This window comes from Plectropomus leopardus, chromosome 15, assembly GCF_026936395.1.
Source record: "Plectropomus leopardus strain MGB_pleo_1.0 chromosome 15, ASM2693639v1, whole genome shotgun sequence".
Taxonomy (NCBI): domain Eukaryota; kingdom Metazoa; phylum Chordata; class Actinopteri; order Perciformes; family Serranidae; genus Plectropomus; species Plectropomus leopardus.
The window spans coordinates 9,577,457-9,596,292 of NC_142190.1; the positions used below are offsets into that span (position 1 = coordinate 9,577,457).

Sequence of the window (18,836 nt, forward strand, 5' to 3'; positions counted from 1 at the left end):
ATATTACCTAAAAAAAGCACATGGTTTATTACAGTTGTGTGTGTGTGTGTGTGTGTGTGTGTGTGTGTGCCTTTTCAGCAGCCTGTATGGCTTGTTTCATGGATATGTGACCTAGTGGGCCTTGCAATATTGCACCCTGGCAACTATATATTAGCTTGTTTATACAACATTATGACAAGAATTGATAAACACAAATGAAACACATTTTTTTGTTCCAAACTCCACTGCAGCTGCCGTCAGGGCCTCCTGCAGGCATCATAGTGAGCTGCCACCATGCTGCTCAGCATGTCAATGTATGCTGTCTTCCACATGCTAAATGTTGATTAAGAGGCTTTTCCTCCCCGCTAATATTAACATCCAGTGTTGGTGCATTTTTTATACAGTATGTGTGTGTGTGTTTTGCTGTTGTACTTACTTAGCACGGTGATGTCAGCGTAGGCTTCCTGTGGGGGGTCCGTGTAGAGCTGGCAAACATATCGACCCTCGTCTGACAGCGAGACATTCGACAGCGACACCCGCAGCTCGTTGTCTGAGAAGTTCACCAGCTGAAAGCGTGCGTCTTTCAGTGCTGAAAGAGAAAAGAAAAACACCATTTTTATAATTTATATGGCATATATTTACACGTATGGGAGGCACACATACGCTTTTTTAAATTATTTAATCTGTATATAGCAGTGATATTTACACTCTGGCATCACAGAAACCGTGTAGGAATTGGAGCCTTTTTTTTTTATTTATATATATATGATCTCTCAATTTCAGTGGGACAAACATAAATGGACAAACCAAACTTCATCATATATCAATATTTGCTGTCAAATCCTTTGCAGTGATTGACTGTTTGAGGTCTACGACCCGCACACATCAGAAGACCGAATCATCGCCTGCGTGGGTCCTGTGATGCTGTGCCAGGCCTGTACAGCGGCCATCTTTACAGCAAGCTTTATTTTTCTGTTTGTTTGCTCAGTGGATTGAGGTCAGATGAGACAGCTAGTCAAGGATATTTCATTGTTACCGTTCTCGCTTTTCTTCTGTTATTTGCTACTCGCCTGAAAATCAGACTGAACTGCCATTTCATTAGACTTTCTGATTTTATTCTGGTCTGTTCTGCGGGGTTCTGGGAAGATGATATCCCGCTGTTAATCCCACATACAGAGCTCTGATCAGATCCGTGATATTCCAACAATGTTGTCTAATGTAGATAGAGTAGAAATGATGGTGAGAGCTACAAAAATAAAACCCATCTTGTGTTAACTATTTTCTTTCTATTTAGGTTTGATTCATGATGCAACAGAAATTGTCTTTCTATCCAGGGCAGCAACTCACAAATTATTCTATTTTTGATTTGCTAAATAACCATTTAGTCTATAAAATAGGAAAATAAATACTCATCAATCTTTTAATAAACCCTGGGTGGTGTTATCAAATTGCTTGTCGTGTCTAACAAGAACACCAGAAGAAAAAAATATTCAGTTTACTGTAACATGAGACAAAGAAAGACAGAAAATCTTCACTAACGAGGACATGTCTGTCTGAAATAATTTTTAGATAAACCAAATAATTGAATGATTCTCCGTCAATCAATTATTCAATTAAATATATTAACCCTACTACGAGCAAAGTTGTGTTTAAAAATGAAAAGACACAGCTTTTCCTTCTAGTCGACAGATTGTCAGATGTGATGGGACCACAACAGTAGCACTAAAATGTAATTAGAACTATTCATTATGCTGCAAAAAATAAACAAATATATAAATAAATAATAAATAAGTAAGATATGCAAAACAGGAACCAACTAAGAAGCAATTCATTTGCATTCCTGTTAATTCAAACAAATAATAATATAACAACAATGATAAAAGGTTGTTGTTTTTTGTCTGTTTTTTTTTTTTTTTATTTTATTTTTTTGAGTCAACAGGTTTCTTTAAGTTGTTTTAGTAAGAATCACTCACCCAAACCAAAGAGCCGTCCAGCAGCCCTGCTATTTTGGGTTTATGCCTGCATGTGTAAAAATAAATATTTAATAGTTTTTACAGGTTTTATGGACAAAGATGCCCCTAGTCATTTTTCGCTTGAAGTGGATCACAACTTCAAGCACGCTTCAAAGAACTTTCCAGAGAGGGAAAAAAAACCCTCCTCAATCTAATTAGTCAACAATCAATCCCAGAGCAAAGTGATGTAACACAGAGTGCAGCAATGAAAAGAAAAGGAGAGAAAATCAAAGCACAAGACAATTTACACTTTAATAATTCCCCTTTCATGCATGAATTATGACCACCGCAGTCAAGATTTTTCTCCTAATTTATTTCACTTTAGGCATAAAAAAAACTTTTTTTTTGATGCTCATTCTTCAAGTATTTTTCTTTCACATGTCCATTTGTATTTGAATTTTAAATTAAGAAATGCATGTATTTAACAGACCAATTAAGAAGATCAAATATAAAATAAAATCTAATTCTAATGCTGTTACAGGAGTGTATGCCATATTTCAACATATTCTAATACTGTTCGATGCAAAAATGCTAAAACTTTCTCCTAATTTCTCAGCATCTCCCCTCTCTTTCTACTCTTTTATTCCTCCCTCCTGTCCCGCCTAACAAGTGGTGAAATGGGACTACAGTGTTTGTCAGAGACGTCAGACGTCATCACAGCGGACACAGAAACTCATTTAACCCACTCATCTGCCTTTACAGCAACAGTCACACTCGAACTTGTAGATTTATCTGTTTATAATATTTTTAGATTGTGTTTTAAAGGTTAGATTTTTACAGTGTTTGTAGTTGTGACGTTTAAGTTGTGCGACCACAATGTAGTTCGTGTAGACTAACAATAGCTTTCTGCTTTAATTTATGCTTCTAAACACAAAAAAAGTGGTGTTCATCTGTGAAGATTATCATGCTGAACAAAACCATAAATCTCATAAACTTGTGTTCATCACAGAGCTTATTTTTGGCAATAATCAAAAATCCCATAAGGTTTTGGACGAGGGAACCAGCGCGATGTTTACTTTCTGGTTGGTCTACAAAAATACATCATCCCTTCACCACTTAATGGGTAACTATGGTATCAAAACCAGTGCATATACAGGAAAATGCCTTTTCAATATCTATCCACTGGAGTGACCACTACGCCTGAAAGGTTTCTGTTTAGCATGTGCAGACACACAGCACATGCTAACATCATGGTTTACATTAACGGAGGCCTCATACTTTGCCGTCCTTTGGTCAGCCTACAGTAGAATTGAGGACAAATCCATAAATCCTGTCTCTTCCTCATCTGCAGCCACTTTCATCTCCCCTTACCTTGTTTGCCCATCTACCTAAGCACACTCTATCAGCTGTAATGTAAAATGACAACATGTGGTTAAGATGAAAGCCTACCCGTCTCCGTCCCTCTTTGATGTTCTGATAAATTCTGCACTGATTGACAGCAACTCCAGGCTCTTTACACTCTGCACTCTCCTAGTATAGATCTGTGTACTCATCCTCTGGCTCTGCTTTTTGTTTCTTACAGCTTAAAGCATTAAACATGGAAACTTCTGACACACAAGACCTCGAAACAGACATAGATAGATAGAAAAACCATCGGCTACATTATGATTTCACAGATGATGAGCAGAAGAAAGATGCTGCAGCTGTGTGGCCATACTGTATTTGCCTTTAATGTCAAGAGAAACAGAGAGAGTGATTGAAACAGAGGCAGAAAGGAGAGGGAGTCCGCCAGTGAGAAGCAAGAATACTAATCACCACAATTGATTTTGTGCATCATTAAACAAGAACATCAGGCACATTTTAAGTGATACCATAAGGCTGACTGGAGATGAGTTTTTTTTCTCTCTGTGTGTGTGTGACCACATTAAGGAAAAATATGTGGAAAGAAACCCAAAAATTAAAAGACTTCAATCTCAACATAGATTTCTGCTCTGTTTGGCCCCATAGACAAAAAAAGACTCGGGCCATTTTGTCGGTGCTTTGCACATGACACAATGTGCTGCTGCCACTTTCCCACTTCTCTCCGTCTTTGATTATCCTGCCAGTGAGGTTTGCTCACATCATTCACAACAACAAAAAAAAAACCAAAAAGTTCAAACACACCAGGGAAAGTCTGAACAAAGCAGTGTGAAAATTCTGCATACAAGGGGGTCATTTCCCATGCAAATGCTTATTTCTTTCCCTCGCACATTTCCCACATTTGCCAGAAAAAACCTTAAATGGTTGGTTTCCATTAGTGCAACGATTAGATTCTTTTATCTAAGCACAATGAAGCCCTTATTGTGGCACATGAATAATATGCCCCTAATTAGTGTAGCTCATTCAAAAGCCTTGTTAGCCCTCATTAAAATGAGAGGTCAGACTCTAATCCTAATGATTTAATTGAATTAAATGCTCCAAGATTCAAATGTACCGATGCTGCGGTATACAGATGCTGAAGAAAGCACACACCCTGCTTTTAGAGGTATTGCTGTTTGGAAGGGAACATAGCCTACTCTTACTTTTATGTATGGTGATACACATATATATAATACAGTAGATAAATCGAGGCTATTGTGGTAAAGTTGAGTGGCAGCAGTGTATGTATCTCAGTATTGGTAGCTCTATTATTAAAGGAGAAACAGTGTAAGGATGCGAGTTGAATTTTTAGTTTTTAAATGTGTTCAATATGAGCTCTGACAGGATAACACGGAGTCGAGAACAGGAATACTCAACTTGTTTTGCTTGGGGGCCACTTTTGCAAAATGACGGGAGGCTAGGGGCCACTCGCAGCAGCTCCAAACATGTTTAGGACATTTCTAGAATTTGGAACATTTAGGGTGTTTCTAGGATTTTAGGACATTTCTATCATCACCACTGGTGCTTTTTTTGATAAACAAGCTCTATTTGAATGCTGTTTTATGCAGTTTGGTACCTTATGTTTACTAAAAGTACAAAAACAACTGCCAGTGTGAATCACTTTATCTTTAGTGTGAATTAAAAAATGGTTGGGGGGCCTCCCAGCACCCTATCGGGGGCCAGATTTGGCCTGTGGGCTGTAAATTGGGAAACACTGGTGTAGAACAAGCTTTAAATTTATGTTTTAAAAGGAGATATTCAAACAATCAACTACCCGGTGCAGGTGCATTGGAAAGTCATGTATCAAAGTATCTTGAGAAAAGAATATCCCGCACACTGCTCTTGCTCGGCATCATAATTTGTTGGTCATATTTATGATTCTGTCCCTCTGGACATTCATCAAGAGGATTTCTAATTACAGGTTAAAGTAATTAAAGAGGTCTAAAGGTTACCAAAGACAGGTTTTAGCCTGGTTTGTGAATCAATCACACAAAGATAGTGTCATCAACATAAAACTAGACAATGCAGTTGGAAAATAAACATAATTTACATTTAGAGTATAGAGCAGAGAGCCTGATATTGATCCTTGTTGGACACCTACCAACAGTCTGTGGACTTTAATTGAAGCAATCAGCAACTATAGTTTGAATTCTACCGAAAAGGATTGATTCAAATTTAGAGAAATTGAATAATCCACATCAGTTCATCCCTCCTTTAGAGCTGAAATGTCCTCATATGTTCCAGTGTGTTTCACCTTATCTCTTCACAAATATTCCAAAAGATGTTGAGTGAGGTTGGGGTCTGATGGGTCCTGAGGGAAAGCCTCATGTGCCCAAACAACTCTAAAGGAGAGATGGAGAGCAGCCGTAAAGTTCAGCTGAGTAAATGGTTTGGAAACTACAACTCTTCCATTAAGGCTGCTGTCTGTCAATCACCTTTTGACTGTACTTCTACCTAAAGCAGAGATGCCTGGCTCTCTATCTTGGATAAAGATGTCTTTCTGACTCAAATATATCTGCTTGATTCACTGTTCTACAAATGATGTGATCAGCTTAGGTCTATCATTTCAGGCTCTCAGGTGCTTCACTTATTGTAGCTCTTCAGTTTTTGTTTTGAACAGAGAAAAAAACATTTGAATGTTTTTTTTGTCTATTGAATAAATATGCTGACTTGAGAGTTCTGTAAATTGACTTACAACAATATTTACAGGTACTTTAATCCATACTTATTGCCATTTCCTGTCACTGTTCACAGATGCAGTCAGGCATCGTGCCATCTATACAAGACAATGATGCCCCCCCATAATTTCAAGGAAATGTGTAGCCAAATATGTGGAATATTTTGCTCCTTTTAAATAAGACACAAACATACAAAGCAAATATATAACCGTCCTAACAGAGGTCAAAACACGCATAGGACTTACGTAGTGAATATCAGGTATCACCACAGACATAACACAAAAACATATACAGCATGTAAACAAAGACATAGACAGATCCTCACACCAGATCACCAGGCAGAGGAGTCGAACAGAAGCATGTAGCTCCACTGCAGCAGCAGCAACAAACAACAACATCAACAACAAGAGCGCCACTAAAAGCCAACAAAGTCAATAGTCAAAGCCAAGCGGTCTCATACAAACACAAAGTGCGAAAGTGCTAAAAATCCATCACGTGACCAGTAAGCAGACAATGACAACAAAAGGTATGTCTGCAAACACTGAAAAAATAGATACAATAAATAAATGAATGGTGAAAGGAAGCACAGTGCATCAATATCTTTCGTTAAAAGCCTCACGGCTGCAATAATGTCCTGAACCTTTCCGTGGAGCACTTCGGCATTTGGAGCCGGCTGCTACTTATGAAGGCACTACGCAGGGGACGGTCGTCCCATGACAGGACTTTCCTAAGTTTCCTTCTTGTTCTCTGCTCTGTGAAGGACTCCAGGGAATCGGGAGTGAGGCCAATATTTGATCCCACCTTCTATAACTTATTGATCCTCAATATTAATGCTGCCACTGCAACAATAAAAAACTGCATAGACAATAACACTTGCTAAAATGCCTTGATAAAAAACAATCCTGACTGGGCCTTTTTCAGGATAACGTTCATGTTCTCGTTCCTGTCCAGCTTGCTGTCAACATGAACACCAAGGAATCTATCCGATATACTATAGGTCACAGTTGTTAAAATACCAAACAACTCACATTTTGTAACTGTGAGACATCTATTAATATTTGAATGAAGTATTTGGTGTGCCAACTATTTGACAAAATCCTTGCCAATCAGATATAATCCATTTCACAAAAGCATTTCTCGGGGATCTTATAATCCTCTTATGTATCACTTCTAAATAAGGCATTGTGGTAGAAGCATGAGCTGAATGAATAAATACTGTTTTAATACACATTGAAAGGAAACACTGAGGCACCATGGCACTGGGGCAAGGACACAGTCCTCCGTGCTTAAGGCTCGGGACAACGCTGTCAGCTCAAAGAGATACAAGGACAGACGATGGAGAACAGCCCGGTCCAAACAGCAGGGTTGAACACAGTGGTATATTTCAGAAGCAAAAAGCGGCAGTCGTGGCAAAGGGAAGGTGAGCCGCAGATACTGCAGACTGTTCTTTTATTGTTACGTCAAAGCACACCAGAATAAATATCTCACTCCTCTTTGTGTACTTTAGACAAAAAAAGAGTGACCTTTAGCTTCATGCTCTCTTTGCCCTGTTCTTCTTCTCTTGTTCTATCATATCTGATAGCAGAAGGACATCGCAGATGCCTGACAATAGTAATTGATAGTCAAGTCTTTGGAAGAGAAGTCTGTCCAAACTCTGAAAGGCTGTAAATTATCTGATCTGTCAGTTTTTGCAGGCGATAGCGATGAAGTTAATTTAAAAGCAGTGATAAGACAGTACAGTAGAAGGAGACTTTGTGCGGTGGGTGACAAAGTGAAAGTCCAACTTTTCCTCTCCCTTTACAAGTCATTGAGTTCAGTGTCACTGGTCATGCTGATTTCTGCTGACTCACAGTGTGCTGGCTTTAATGAACCCTATTGTTCTGTATTCTGTGAGCATTTTTGCTTGGAATAGTCTGTATGTACATCGCACTCAACTCCAAACAAAGGACAACTAGGAAAAATACATTTTAAGTTGATTCGACATTGAGTTTCACAGATCAAATAGTGTAATGGTTAAGTTTTAACTAAATGTGTGGAATCATGGGTAGATAGGCGGGTGTCTTAGGGTGAGTGCCCACGTATCATTTGTTTCTGGCAGAAAAGCGCTGACAGAGCCTTTCTGAGAACTTCAGAGATTTTCAGCTTTTTCAGCTAGAGGTGCTTGGAGCGGCTGCTCAAAAAAAGTCGCTGGGTGCAGTGCTTTTACTCTTTTCATTGGGAACTACTGAAAATAAATGTTTGCGTTCAGAAAGAAACAAAAACACTATATAGACACTTCAAGGACATAATTGGACTTGCAGTTTGAGCTAAATCGAGCTGTATTTTTCAAAGTTAGTCTTTTCGATAAACAGTGTTGTGTTGCTAACAATGGTAGAGTGTAGGAGGGGTCCGTGCTGGCAGTTGCATGTAGGTTTGTTGCAGGACAAAATACTTGCAACATACCATGAAGAGGACCTCTAATACTCATTTTTAGGTTCATACTTGGATTTGGGGTAGCTACTAGGACATATTTACATGCTTTAATGGTCAAAAAACTTTATTTTTCCTTTTTTATTTTTTTTTAACTTAATTAAATTTTCCACATATTGTCTGTGCTGGAACACTTTAAATCAACCTCTGTCTTAAATACTCAGCTTTAGCACCAGTCTCTTTTTTTCAATTCAATTCATACCCACATGATTTAACTCATTATTTATCATAATGGTAGCTTTTTCCTCTTGTTTTTTTTTGTAAAGAGGACCGTGGATGTGTCAGCCATCTTTTATGGTCAATAAGTGTATAGCTTTGCAGCTGGTATGGAGAGGAGGTATGATTACAGCAACCATTAAGTCAGGCATGTCAAACTGGTCCACAGGGGGGCCGGTGTGGCTGCAGGTTTTGTTTCCAACCAAGTAGCAGCACACCAGACTTGACTCATTTAATCAACTGATCTCCGTCTTCAGACAGTTGATTGGTCAAACTGTGTGCTCTTGGTTGGTTGGCACAAAAACCTGCAGCCACACCGGCCCCCCTGTGGACCAGTTTGACATGCCTGCATTAAGTCCTTCAGTGTACATATGGCATCTGAGAAGTGCACTAAGATAGACTCAAAAAAAAATCTGACCCCTGCTTACATTAGAGACTACTAACAGAATCATGTCCCATCTCATATTAGCAGTCAGCACTTAAAATTTTGGATACTAAATGGACTGCGTATAGATGGCACTTCTCAACCTGAGAAGGACAAAGTGCCTTCCAAAGCCTCTCATTCACCCACGCACGCACACGCTCTCACACATTACACTGATGGCAGCGGAGATGCCGTGCAAAGCGCTAGCCCGCTCATCAGGGACAATTTGAAGTTCAGTGTCTTACTCAAGGACACTTTGACATGTGGATGGGAGGAGCGGGGAATCAAAATGTCTCAGTCATAATTGGCACGACCAAATGAGGCCACTACTCAGGAAAATGCAATTTGTCATGTGAAGTGTTTTGCACTTTCTGCAGAGGAAAAATAACACATTTAAGTTTTTATCAATGATTTGATTGATGATTACTTTGACTATTTATTGATTGTAAACCAGACAATAAAGCCACTTTTTCAATTTCTAAAAGCATATACAACTGCTGGTATGGAGAGGAGGAGTGATTACAGCAACAAATAAGTCCTGCAAAGTTGTTTTTGTCTGGTCACTTGAATTGATAGTCTTTACAAATCTGTTGCGAGTACAAAATGAAGGCTATTACATCAACATGCTTAATATTTGAACCTTTTCAAAAGTTTCTTTTCTACTTTTGCAGTTGTGGCAAGACACGGTCAGCTTGAGTGGCGGTAAACATACCATGTTTTGATGTTCCAATAAATATCCAAAAGAAAATAGAAAAAGTCTGGTTATTATGAGTCTCAAAACAGGCTGCGTAAACACACGTTATCATCCATCAAGCTGCTATGATCCCACTATTGAAATGCAGCAGACAGTCAAGGTAAAATTAGAGTTGATGAGTCTTGTGGGGATAATAAACTAACATAAGAGTATTGGGATCAATACGTCCTCTAATGGCTCTTTTTTCCCACTATTTCACCTGTGCCGACTGCATGATTTTAATTCATCTTGCTTTTTTCTTCTCCCTCTCCAGATTCATCTTCGTTCTTTCTCTGCATTTCATTTGAATCCTTTTTTTTCCCCTTCTTCTCCGGCTTCAGCCGAGGATGACTCCCATCCAGAGAGAGCAGGGGATGATGAGTGCGCCTCGCCTAAGTGGCTGCAATCAATTGTGATTAGTGGCTGCCGCTACTTTTTGAGAGGAGCACATCAAAGTTTTTTTATTGGGTGTCAGAGTGGGTGAGACGGGGTGGGGCGGGGGTAATTACATTCTTTCAGAAAACCTCCTCCCCACTCTAGGTGAAGTCCAGGCTTTCAAATCACTGTGTAGTCAATACCTGAATCCAGAGTATGGGGACATTAAGCATTACTTCAGCGGCTGGTAAGACTCACGGGGGCTTTTCTCTCTCTTGCACGGCTAGTTGTAATCAAAGAACTGCCTGTTTTAATGTTTTATTTTGTATCGATGCATTGTTTCAAAGGTTTAAATTATCAGAGAGTCCTCTATCAATTTAATATGTTCTGCTTTTTGGAACTTTTTAATGAAATTATTTGTCAAACATAATGTTGATCTTCCCCAATATGTATATTTGTATCAATTCTATTTACTAAATTGTTTTTATTATACTCTTTTTTTTCTAAAAGGTGCATTTTATTATTACTTGTTGTAACTGTGGACTTTCTCACTGGAGATCATTTTGAAATCTAATCTTATCTCATTCAGTCTCATCTTTGTACAAAAATTTTGGTTACCTTCACCATGCTTTCCTTTAATCTAATGTTTATTTGAAGAAAAAAAACCTCACAGTAATATATACTTGAACAGGGTCTGCTTCTATTAAGGTTGGGCCTGTTTGAACATTTCAAACTGGTTTCTGGACTCTATTGAAATTTGATCTTCTTCATGTTGCCAGTGCTCAGTGCAGCAGTAAATTGCAAACAGCCTGTCAGAAACTTGAGACTGTGTTAGTCCATACATAAACATGACACTATGTTAATCATGTTGCCATTTTGCTTATTACTAATGCAATGAGAGTTGGATTAGCGCCTTGATGCCGTCAGCACAGGTTGCTGATGTAGGCTACTTTTTGATTTGCCAGAGCATGTCATAATGACAAATAAAGCTCAGCCAGTTTGCAAAAAAATCCAATCAGTTTAGGTTTGTACTCTAGACCAGACCGGAAAAATTTGAAATGGACTCAACTCCAGCTTTAATACCTATTCTGTAAATCCAATGATTTTCTTGTGCTGTCTGCCAAAGTGCAATGGTGCACAATTTTTCCTATCAATGCTCCAAGTGTTACCTTGGTCCCTTTCTATATCAAAGTGTCATTGAATTATTTTGATATTAACATTAATCAAATGAAGACTATTAGCCAACTCTGCCACTCAGTCCAGCTTTTAGTCTCTTTTAGCTCATTGCTTGATCTAAGAAAACTGTTTTCAGGCTAAGTGTTCACTATCTGCTCAGGAGTCAACAGCTAACTGGTTGAGGAAGTTCAAATCTTGCATCTTAAGAGCTGCAGATATTTGGGGTGCCCAATAGCTCAGTTGGTAGGCTCAGGCTATGTCTTCACCGCAACAGCCCTTTGCTGCATGTCATCCCCCCTCTCTCTCTCCCCCTTTCACACAATAAAACTGACCTATCAATAAAGGCAAAACGCCCGAAAAAAGAGCTGCTGATATTTTTTTCAGGAGACTTAAACTGCAGCAAAACTGATTGTGAATATCGGACTTGAATCTGTCGCTGACGAGAAACACAACTTCAAATAAGTGGCTGTACTGATGTGTGCTGGATGTCTACATAGGAACCAATAGGCAACCCTAACATGAGACATGATTTTTTTTATCAGGTCTCATTTTCTTAAAGGTTCTAAGCCAAAGTGCATGTCTCAACTATAAATCAAACTAAATTCATATTAAACTCATATTAAAAGTAGAAACAGGCACATTTCTTTGCTTTAACTTATCATTATGAAGTAAATGTTTATTGCACAGTGCAGTGGCTATAATGAAGGCATCATCTGCATTTACATTAGTTCCACATAAGCCTCGCTCTCACTTTTCTGTCTGCCACTGTTATATGCTTTCTGGGAACATGAAGGCTCACTTTATAGCACAAAGGAAGCACGTCAACCATTGCACAACCAAAACAGGGTGAGGATAGTGCTTTGTTTTTTCTGGTATCTATCAGTAGCTATTTCCATTTACCAAAGGGTATGAATTTAAGTTCTTTGCAGTAACTGTCCCCAGTAGTGGAGAGGGTGGACAGTTGAACCACTGAAGTAAATGTGGAAACTACCCCAAAGAAAAAGAGAAGAGCCCCATTGCTACAGTAGGTTCTGAGGAAAAACGAAAGGGCTCCGATTATCTTTGCGACATCGGCAGCAATAATGATACCACTTGGAAACTCTAGTGAGGGAAAAGTTAAAGTTGTCTGTTTCCACTTGAAGACAGATGCACAACAAGAAGAGCTGCTTGAAAAACTCAAAGCCAAGAGAGAGTTGAAAGGCTTGTCTATCTCATCCAGCCTGTTCCAGTTGAACTCCCTCCTGCTGTTTCCACTTGACATTAACATGCCAGACCCCTTTTAAGTGTGGGGATGATCTAACAGTTAGTTCTTGTTAAAGATCCTGGTTTTAACTCTTGCTATGAGTCATAATACGACACTGAGGCCAGTGTGTGGTATTTTTCGCTTCACGAGTGTAGAAAACAGCATGTTTGATTGTTGCGGATACACAGTGAGACACTGCTGCCTATTTGTGATTCAACATTCATTGTGCTTGTGCTCTAAAACCACCATGGCACTTCAATCACTCTTAGGTTACTATTCATACCCAATGGGCCAATTTTTGTACCATCCACTTAATCTTGAACCTGATCTGTTTTTTAGATGTCTTTTTTTTATGTATTGGAGATTACGCCCTAAAAGTTAATTTAACACATCTTTAAACATAAATGATGTAAACTGATGATGGATTTTGATATAAATGTGAGTTTTGATTTCGAGAATCTTTTCTATTTTGTAATATGGCCTTGACGTCACAGTTTTTTTCTATGTAATTTATTTATTTGCTGATTCTCAGTAGTTTTACCACCCTTTGTGGTTCAGATGGTTAACCACATCTGCCACCATAGAGCTTGTCATGCTTATTGGTATGCATTATGTATGAATATAAGGTGTGGTTTCATCTTTTAAAGGATTTAACCTCAAGCAGGATCGAAATGTTTGGAATAAATTTGTGTGACATAGAGAAAGCGGCGTGGCTTTTTCCTCTTCTGTTTTTTGATAGCCTTGCACCTTTGTACCAGTCTTGATTCAAAATTCTGAAGAGTACCTAAAGTTCAAGTGTGTTTTTCAATTTAAGTAACGTCAATAATGGCAGTAGCCTCAATTGCTACTAAATCTATTCATCGAACAAAATAGTCTGGTGAAATTTAGTCTCTTTGCTCGGTCTAACTGTGTCCTTTCATACATGAAGGTCCAGGGACTACGAACGGATTTATATAAGGTTAATATTTTATTGTGCACTGTCCCTGTCTAAATAGAATTACATTACATATACACAGCGTACATATAAACGTTGTCTCCCTCCAGGCTGTCTCATTAAGCTGATTTCACATAAGCCTTTTACTCTGAACCTTGACCTTCAGTGGACAGATCACCCACTGCTTCAGAAGCTGCAATCTTCTGCTCCTCCACAGGAGAACAAGGGCACAGGTTGTGTGTGTACTTGATCTGTTTACACAACCGGCCCTGTATCTGTGTATTTGAAGAGGATACTTCAGTCGCAAGTTTGTGTCTGTGCTCTCAATAGCATGTTCAGGAAAACTGAGGTAACTAGTGTAAACTAAGCCTTTGACCATGTCAAGATTTTTTGCTAAAATGTAGAATTGTTTGTTACAGTCCAATCATTTCACCTTTGTATGAGTTCAACATTTTTTCTTTTGAGGCAAAGACATATGAGATCTCTTTACAGCCTCTAGTATAAAGGCTGCAGTATAAATACAGGTTTTTGCATCTTTGTTCATCAATCTCATTCATGCTACAAGGCCAACCAGTTTTACTCTTATGTGAAGATGGTGAAGAATGACAGAGAAATGGCAGAGTTAAAAAAATTAGGAATTCAAAACATTCAGCCACTGGGGAAAAGTCATTAATAAGGAACTGAGTATTGTCAAATATATCATTACCTTACCATACCTTATTATTACCTTACCTTACTAACATAACATTAGCTGTTGTGGGGTGAATTGCATTTTAATTGAATGAGAAAAATGTATGTTTATTGACAACATCTGGCAGTTTGAGCTACAACATAGCAGCTGTGTGTTTACTACTTCTAGCGCAACAGTATCACCTCATATTTAACAGGTCATTTTGCCATGGAAACATCAGCATATGGACAAACTCTGGTTAACACATCAATCTTCTGAATGTCATCAGCTAAACAGCTGATTAAAATCACCTTAACTGAAAAAAGGTGCTCACAGAATGCATCAGAGCTACTTTAAATGACACGAAGTATATCAACAAGATGACCAATAGTCAAGTTACTCTGCAGCTAGTTTCAAAGCCCCGCTTCCTTTCTGTCTCTTTACTCTCTCTTGCTCTTCATCTCACACTCACAAATATAATCCACCACTGTGGATTCAGACGGAGATGGCAGATGTGATATTTCGAAGGGGGCAATGTTGTTTGGAGGCTGCCTGGTGGATGCCATGTCATAATGAAGCAGTGCAGCTGTGGCGAAGATGCCTGGGAGGGATCACAGGAGATCAAGGAGCCCCCCCGTCAAAGAAGAACACCTTGCCCTTGACAGCCAGCTTGTGGGAGTCGGCTCACTGCAGTTTGGCACAACAGCAGATAAATACTGAGCTCGGTGTGGCGTACGCAGCGAGGCTCTCTGCGAGCGTGCCCTTGTATAGTATGTAGAAGGTGTGTTTATAAGACGGTGAACATAACTAAGGAGGGGTGGTGAGTGTGAAGGCGGGCCTGACAGTCACCTCACAGGGGGCCGAGGAGTCTCAGGTGGATCAGAATGTAGAAAGTGTTGAGTACGTGTACTGTATGTTTATGCACATGCCAAAAGTCTTACCTCAAGAAAAAGCTCAAAATATATTTTAAAAATTGTGGTAAAACAGCAGCAAACAACATTATAGCATTAAAGCAAACTGTGTGTGAACTGTGTCAAAAAAGGGTTGGAAATGAACACCAACTTGGAGTAAAACTTCTCTGTACATACACAAACATCCCAGCAGTCCTGAGGATTAGTGGTAAAAACAGCTATCAAAAGCTAAAATAACAGTTTAACTCCAGTTCGGTGCTAAAGCTACTTTGTTTTTTTTGTGCAAAGAATAAAATCATATTTGTCACTTGTCTACCTTTCTCAGGTAATTAACCAGTCTAGGCAAAAAGCACTGTTGGAGTTTGCTGGATCGATGGCAGTTTTTCTGAAAGGGATTTCAGTTTCTAAAAAAAATAACACATTTTCCCACAAATTCAAATAAAAAGTAAAATCTCATCCTGTTCTGAAATATATCAATACTCATGAAACTCTCTACTCAAAGTCATGCTATCAAACATGCACGGTTGAAATGCCCGAAACCGTCTCCTGAAATGTATTTTTGCTGTTTTGATTTGCCAGCTAGGAAACATAATTGATGCCTGGATCACATTCACAAGCGTCACGTGTTTTCTAATCCGTAAATGGAACTACTTTGTCCCATGTGTTCTTTGGCTTGGTCTGCTAAAACCTTTGGTTAAGGTTAGGGTCTTATTGTGGTTTTGTTAAAGGGGGTAAGGGTTAACCTTCATCCTAAAACCACAATCTTTCCCCAGCTACACCAAGTGCTTTGAGTGCCTTAACATAAACATTTATCATGCTGCAGTTGCAAGGAGCACATAAGGGCTCGAATCATCAGTCGGAAACCCTCAGCAGTCATTAATTCTGTGTAGTGTACTTTTGGGGACGTTTTGTAGCACAGATTTTGCTGCAGAGTGAGTGCTCCTGACTTTCATGCTATTCTTTGCAGCTGCAGTCATGCAGATAGCGGCACAGAGGGGGAGGGTGACTGCACCGCAGCTAACAGCTGCAGGTAAGTTCATAAGATACAGTCTCTGGCTTTTGTTGATGAATAGTGTCGGCAAAAAATGTTGCGCATTTGTGATCAGTCGTTAACGCTGTTAGCTGGTTTCCTCTTGTGTGGATGCTGTTGTCACACTGGATCCCAATCAAACTGTAACACTTTAAAAGGAAAATAAAAAGAATCATTGCATGTTTGTATTGAACAGCCAAATCCGATTGGACTGTCATAATTGGGTTGGGTACAGCCCTAGAGCACATACTAGACCAATATAAAATATTTTAGGAGACTGGGTTGGTGTCTTAAACAGCTTGCTGAGAGCTATACAGACTACACAAATGTAACGTTATTAATGAATGACAACAAACCTCTGTACATGTTGAATTTACAGCATAATACTGTTATATAGGTACAGAGGTCAATATGTTACATTTGACACTCTGCACTCAGGAGCTTTAAAGGCATAATTAAAGAAACCAAAACCTGGCAAGACAGAACAGAACAGAGCATGTCCAGCTCAACACAGCTAATTAAAGCTGTGACATGATAATTGGGCAGGATAAGAATAAACATAATAGGTCATTAAATGTTTAGGGATATGAGCTGTTTTTATTCAAGCAGACATGCTGAAAGCGAAACATGTTTGGTAGATTGTATTAACCTCATTCGGTATTAATCCTGCCGCAGACATGTGGGTCAAACTTAATGCAGCTGCCTGGAAGTACAAGTAAAGTCAAGGAATATTAATCAATGTTACGCTGCCTTCCTGCCGCCTGCGATCACATGATTTGGTTGAACACGTTTTACGATGTTTGTCTTAATTTATCAGCTTTGTCTCAAAACCGCAGCTTGACTTAATTTTTACCGAATGTAAATGATGTGTCAAATGTCTGTCTAATTTTATGACTGCCTGCAAAATGAACCAACGAAACTGACATAAATAAATGCCTCACTTGGATTGATTTCCATGTCATCTGATCACATCAAAAGGCTTCAGACTATAATTACACACATACCATATCAATCACATAAAGACATGGCAGTGCTGGATGATTCCTCCCGTGCAGGAGAGCTACTTTCTCCTCTGACAGCCTCATAATAACCCGTTAGATGCTCAACTAAGGACTAAACTAAGTTTTTCTTTTAACATTAAGATTGTGTTATCCTTTTGCTGTATATGTCACAAAGTATTACAGTTCTCTCAATATACTTGGATTATAAATAATGCCTGTGTATGGTCACCCTGACAGCATGAGTCTTTATTGTGAAGTTGAACATGTTTTGTTCTGAAAGCTTTCTCAGCTCTAATGCTGCATTCATGCCATGGCGGCAACATGGGAGACACGAGAAAACCTCTTGTTTAACGACTTGGGAGCAATCAGACATTATTTAAAGATGATTAGCTAGCTCTGTAGTCACACCAGAGAGCTAATTAAGCCTTAACTGCCTACATTTTTAATTATGTTACATTTTTGTAGTGGAATGAACCCTGACCCTGTGTTCTGGCATTGGCAGCCAAAATGCTGAACAAGCAACTACAAATCAAAACTACTTACGGGAAACAAGGCCAAACAATAACATCACAACAATAGTCCCATCAGCCTGTTAAGTTCATGTTGGTATCTCTTTTTCATTCCGCAGCAAAATGCCGTTTGAAATATGAAGAGGACAAAATTCAAAATGAAATTGAAAACTGGCTGCTTTAGTGATGGACTTGCATGCATATTAATGGCTGTTTTCCTCCAGCCAGAACAAAATCAGTTTCATTTAAAAGCACACTTAAGTACACAAGAACACCCCTTAATAAAAGATGAAAGAACACATGACAGTAATGTACATCGTAATGGTGCATGATACTCACGTCTCATGTCTCTGAAGTAAATCGTCTGTCTGTTGGGGTTGAGCAGCTGGATAACGGAGTCATCGTTGTTCTTCACCCGGCAGCTGATGATCGCCATCTCGCCTTCCACCACCGACACATTGTCTGTCACCAGGTTCTGACTCACCACTGGACAGGACAAAGAAAGAGACACAGATCAGCACAGGTGTATTGATAAATCTGGTTTTCCCACACATTAATATATCTGTGGCAGCCCGCCACGTTTAAAACATGGATGGATGGATGGACAGAACGATAGATAGATTCAGTCATTGCTCCAATCTCATGGAAAACAGAGCCTAATCTGGACACAGATGGAGCAGTAGAATGCCAGGTAGATTGAAAGCGAAACTTAAACAATTTATTCTGCGGGGTCTAAAAGTCTGCATTCATTTGCAGCAACTGCTCCGCCCATCCATTGATCTAAACTGATCAGCTCTGAACGGATCAACAGATCAATTATCCACCCCGTGAGTGACAAACTACTGCTGAGGAAAAAGAACTCATAGAGGGCTCTGCCTGCACTGCATTTATGGACTCTCAAAAACCCTTGAATTTAGAAAGGGAATACAGATTGATACAAACAGACACACAAGCATTTAAAAAAAGAAAAAGAAAAAACTAAACAAAAAGAAGAAGAGCAAAGTAAGGGAAACCAACGGCAATTACAATTCTAAGAACAGCAAGCTTTTTTTTGCCCAAGACCTACGTGTTTCGGCAAAAGTCTTTTTGAACAATCAAGATTTTGCTTAATTAATCTACCATATCATAGGGGCTGGCT

At 39.1% G+C, this 18,836-nt stretch overlaps 1 protein-coding gene across 5 annotated transcripts in view; it reads right to left on the bottom strand.

The window, feature by feature from the left end:
* cadm1a (cell adhesion molecule 1a) overlaps positions 1-18,836 on the bottom strand; it is a 444,596-nt gene that overhangs the window by 95,552 nt on the left and 330,208 nt on the right. For all 5 annotated transcript variants that reach the window (XM_042499347.2, XM_088088619.1, XM_042499348.2 and 2 more), the window contains 2 exons: positions 18,038-18,184; positions 416-568 (listed from right to left, as the gene is read on the bottom strand). In XM_042499347.2, the coding sequence (XP_042355281.1) occupies positions 416-568; positions 18,038-18,184 (300 nt within the window). The remainder of the gene's footprint in view (positions 1-415; positions 569-18,037; positions 18,185-18,836) is intronic.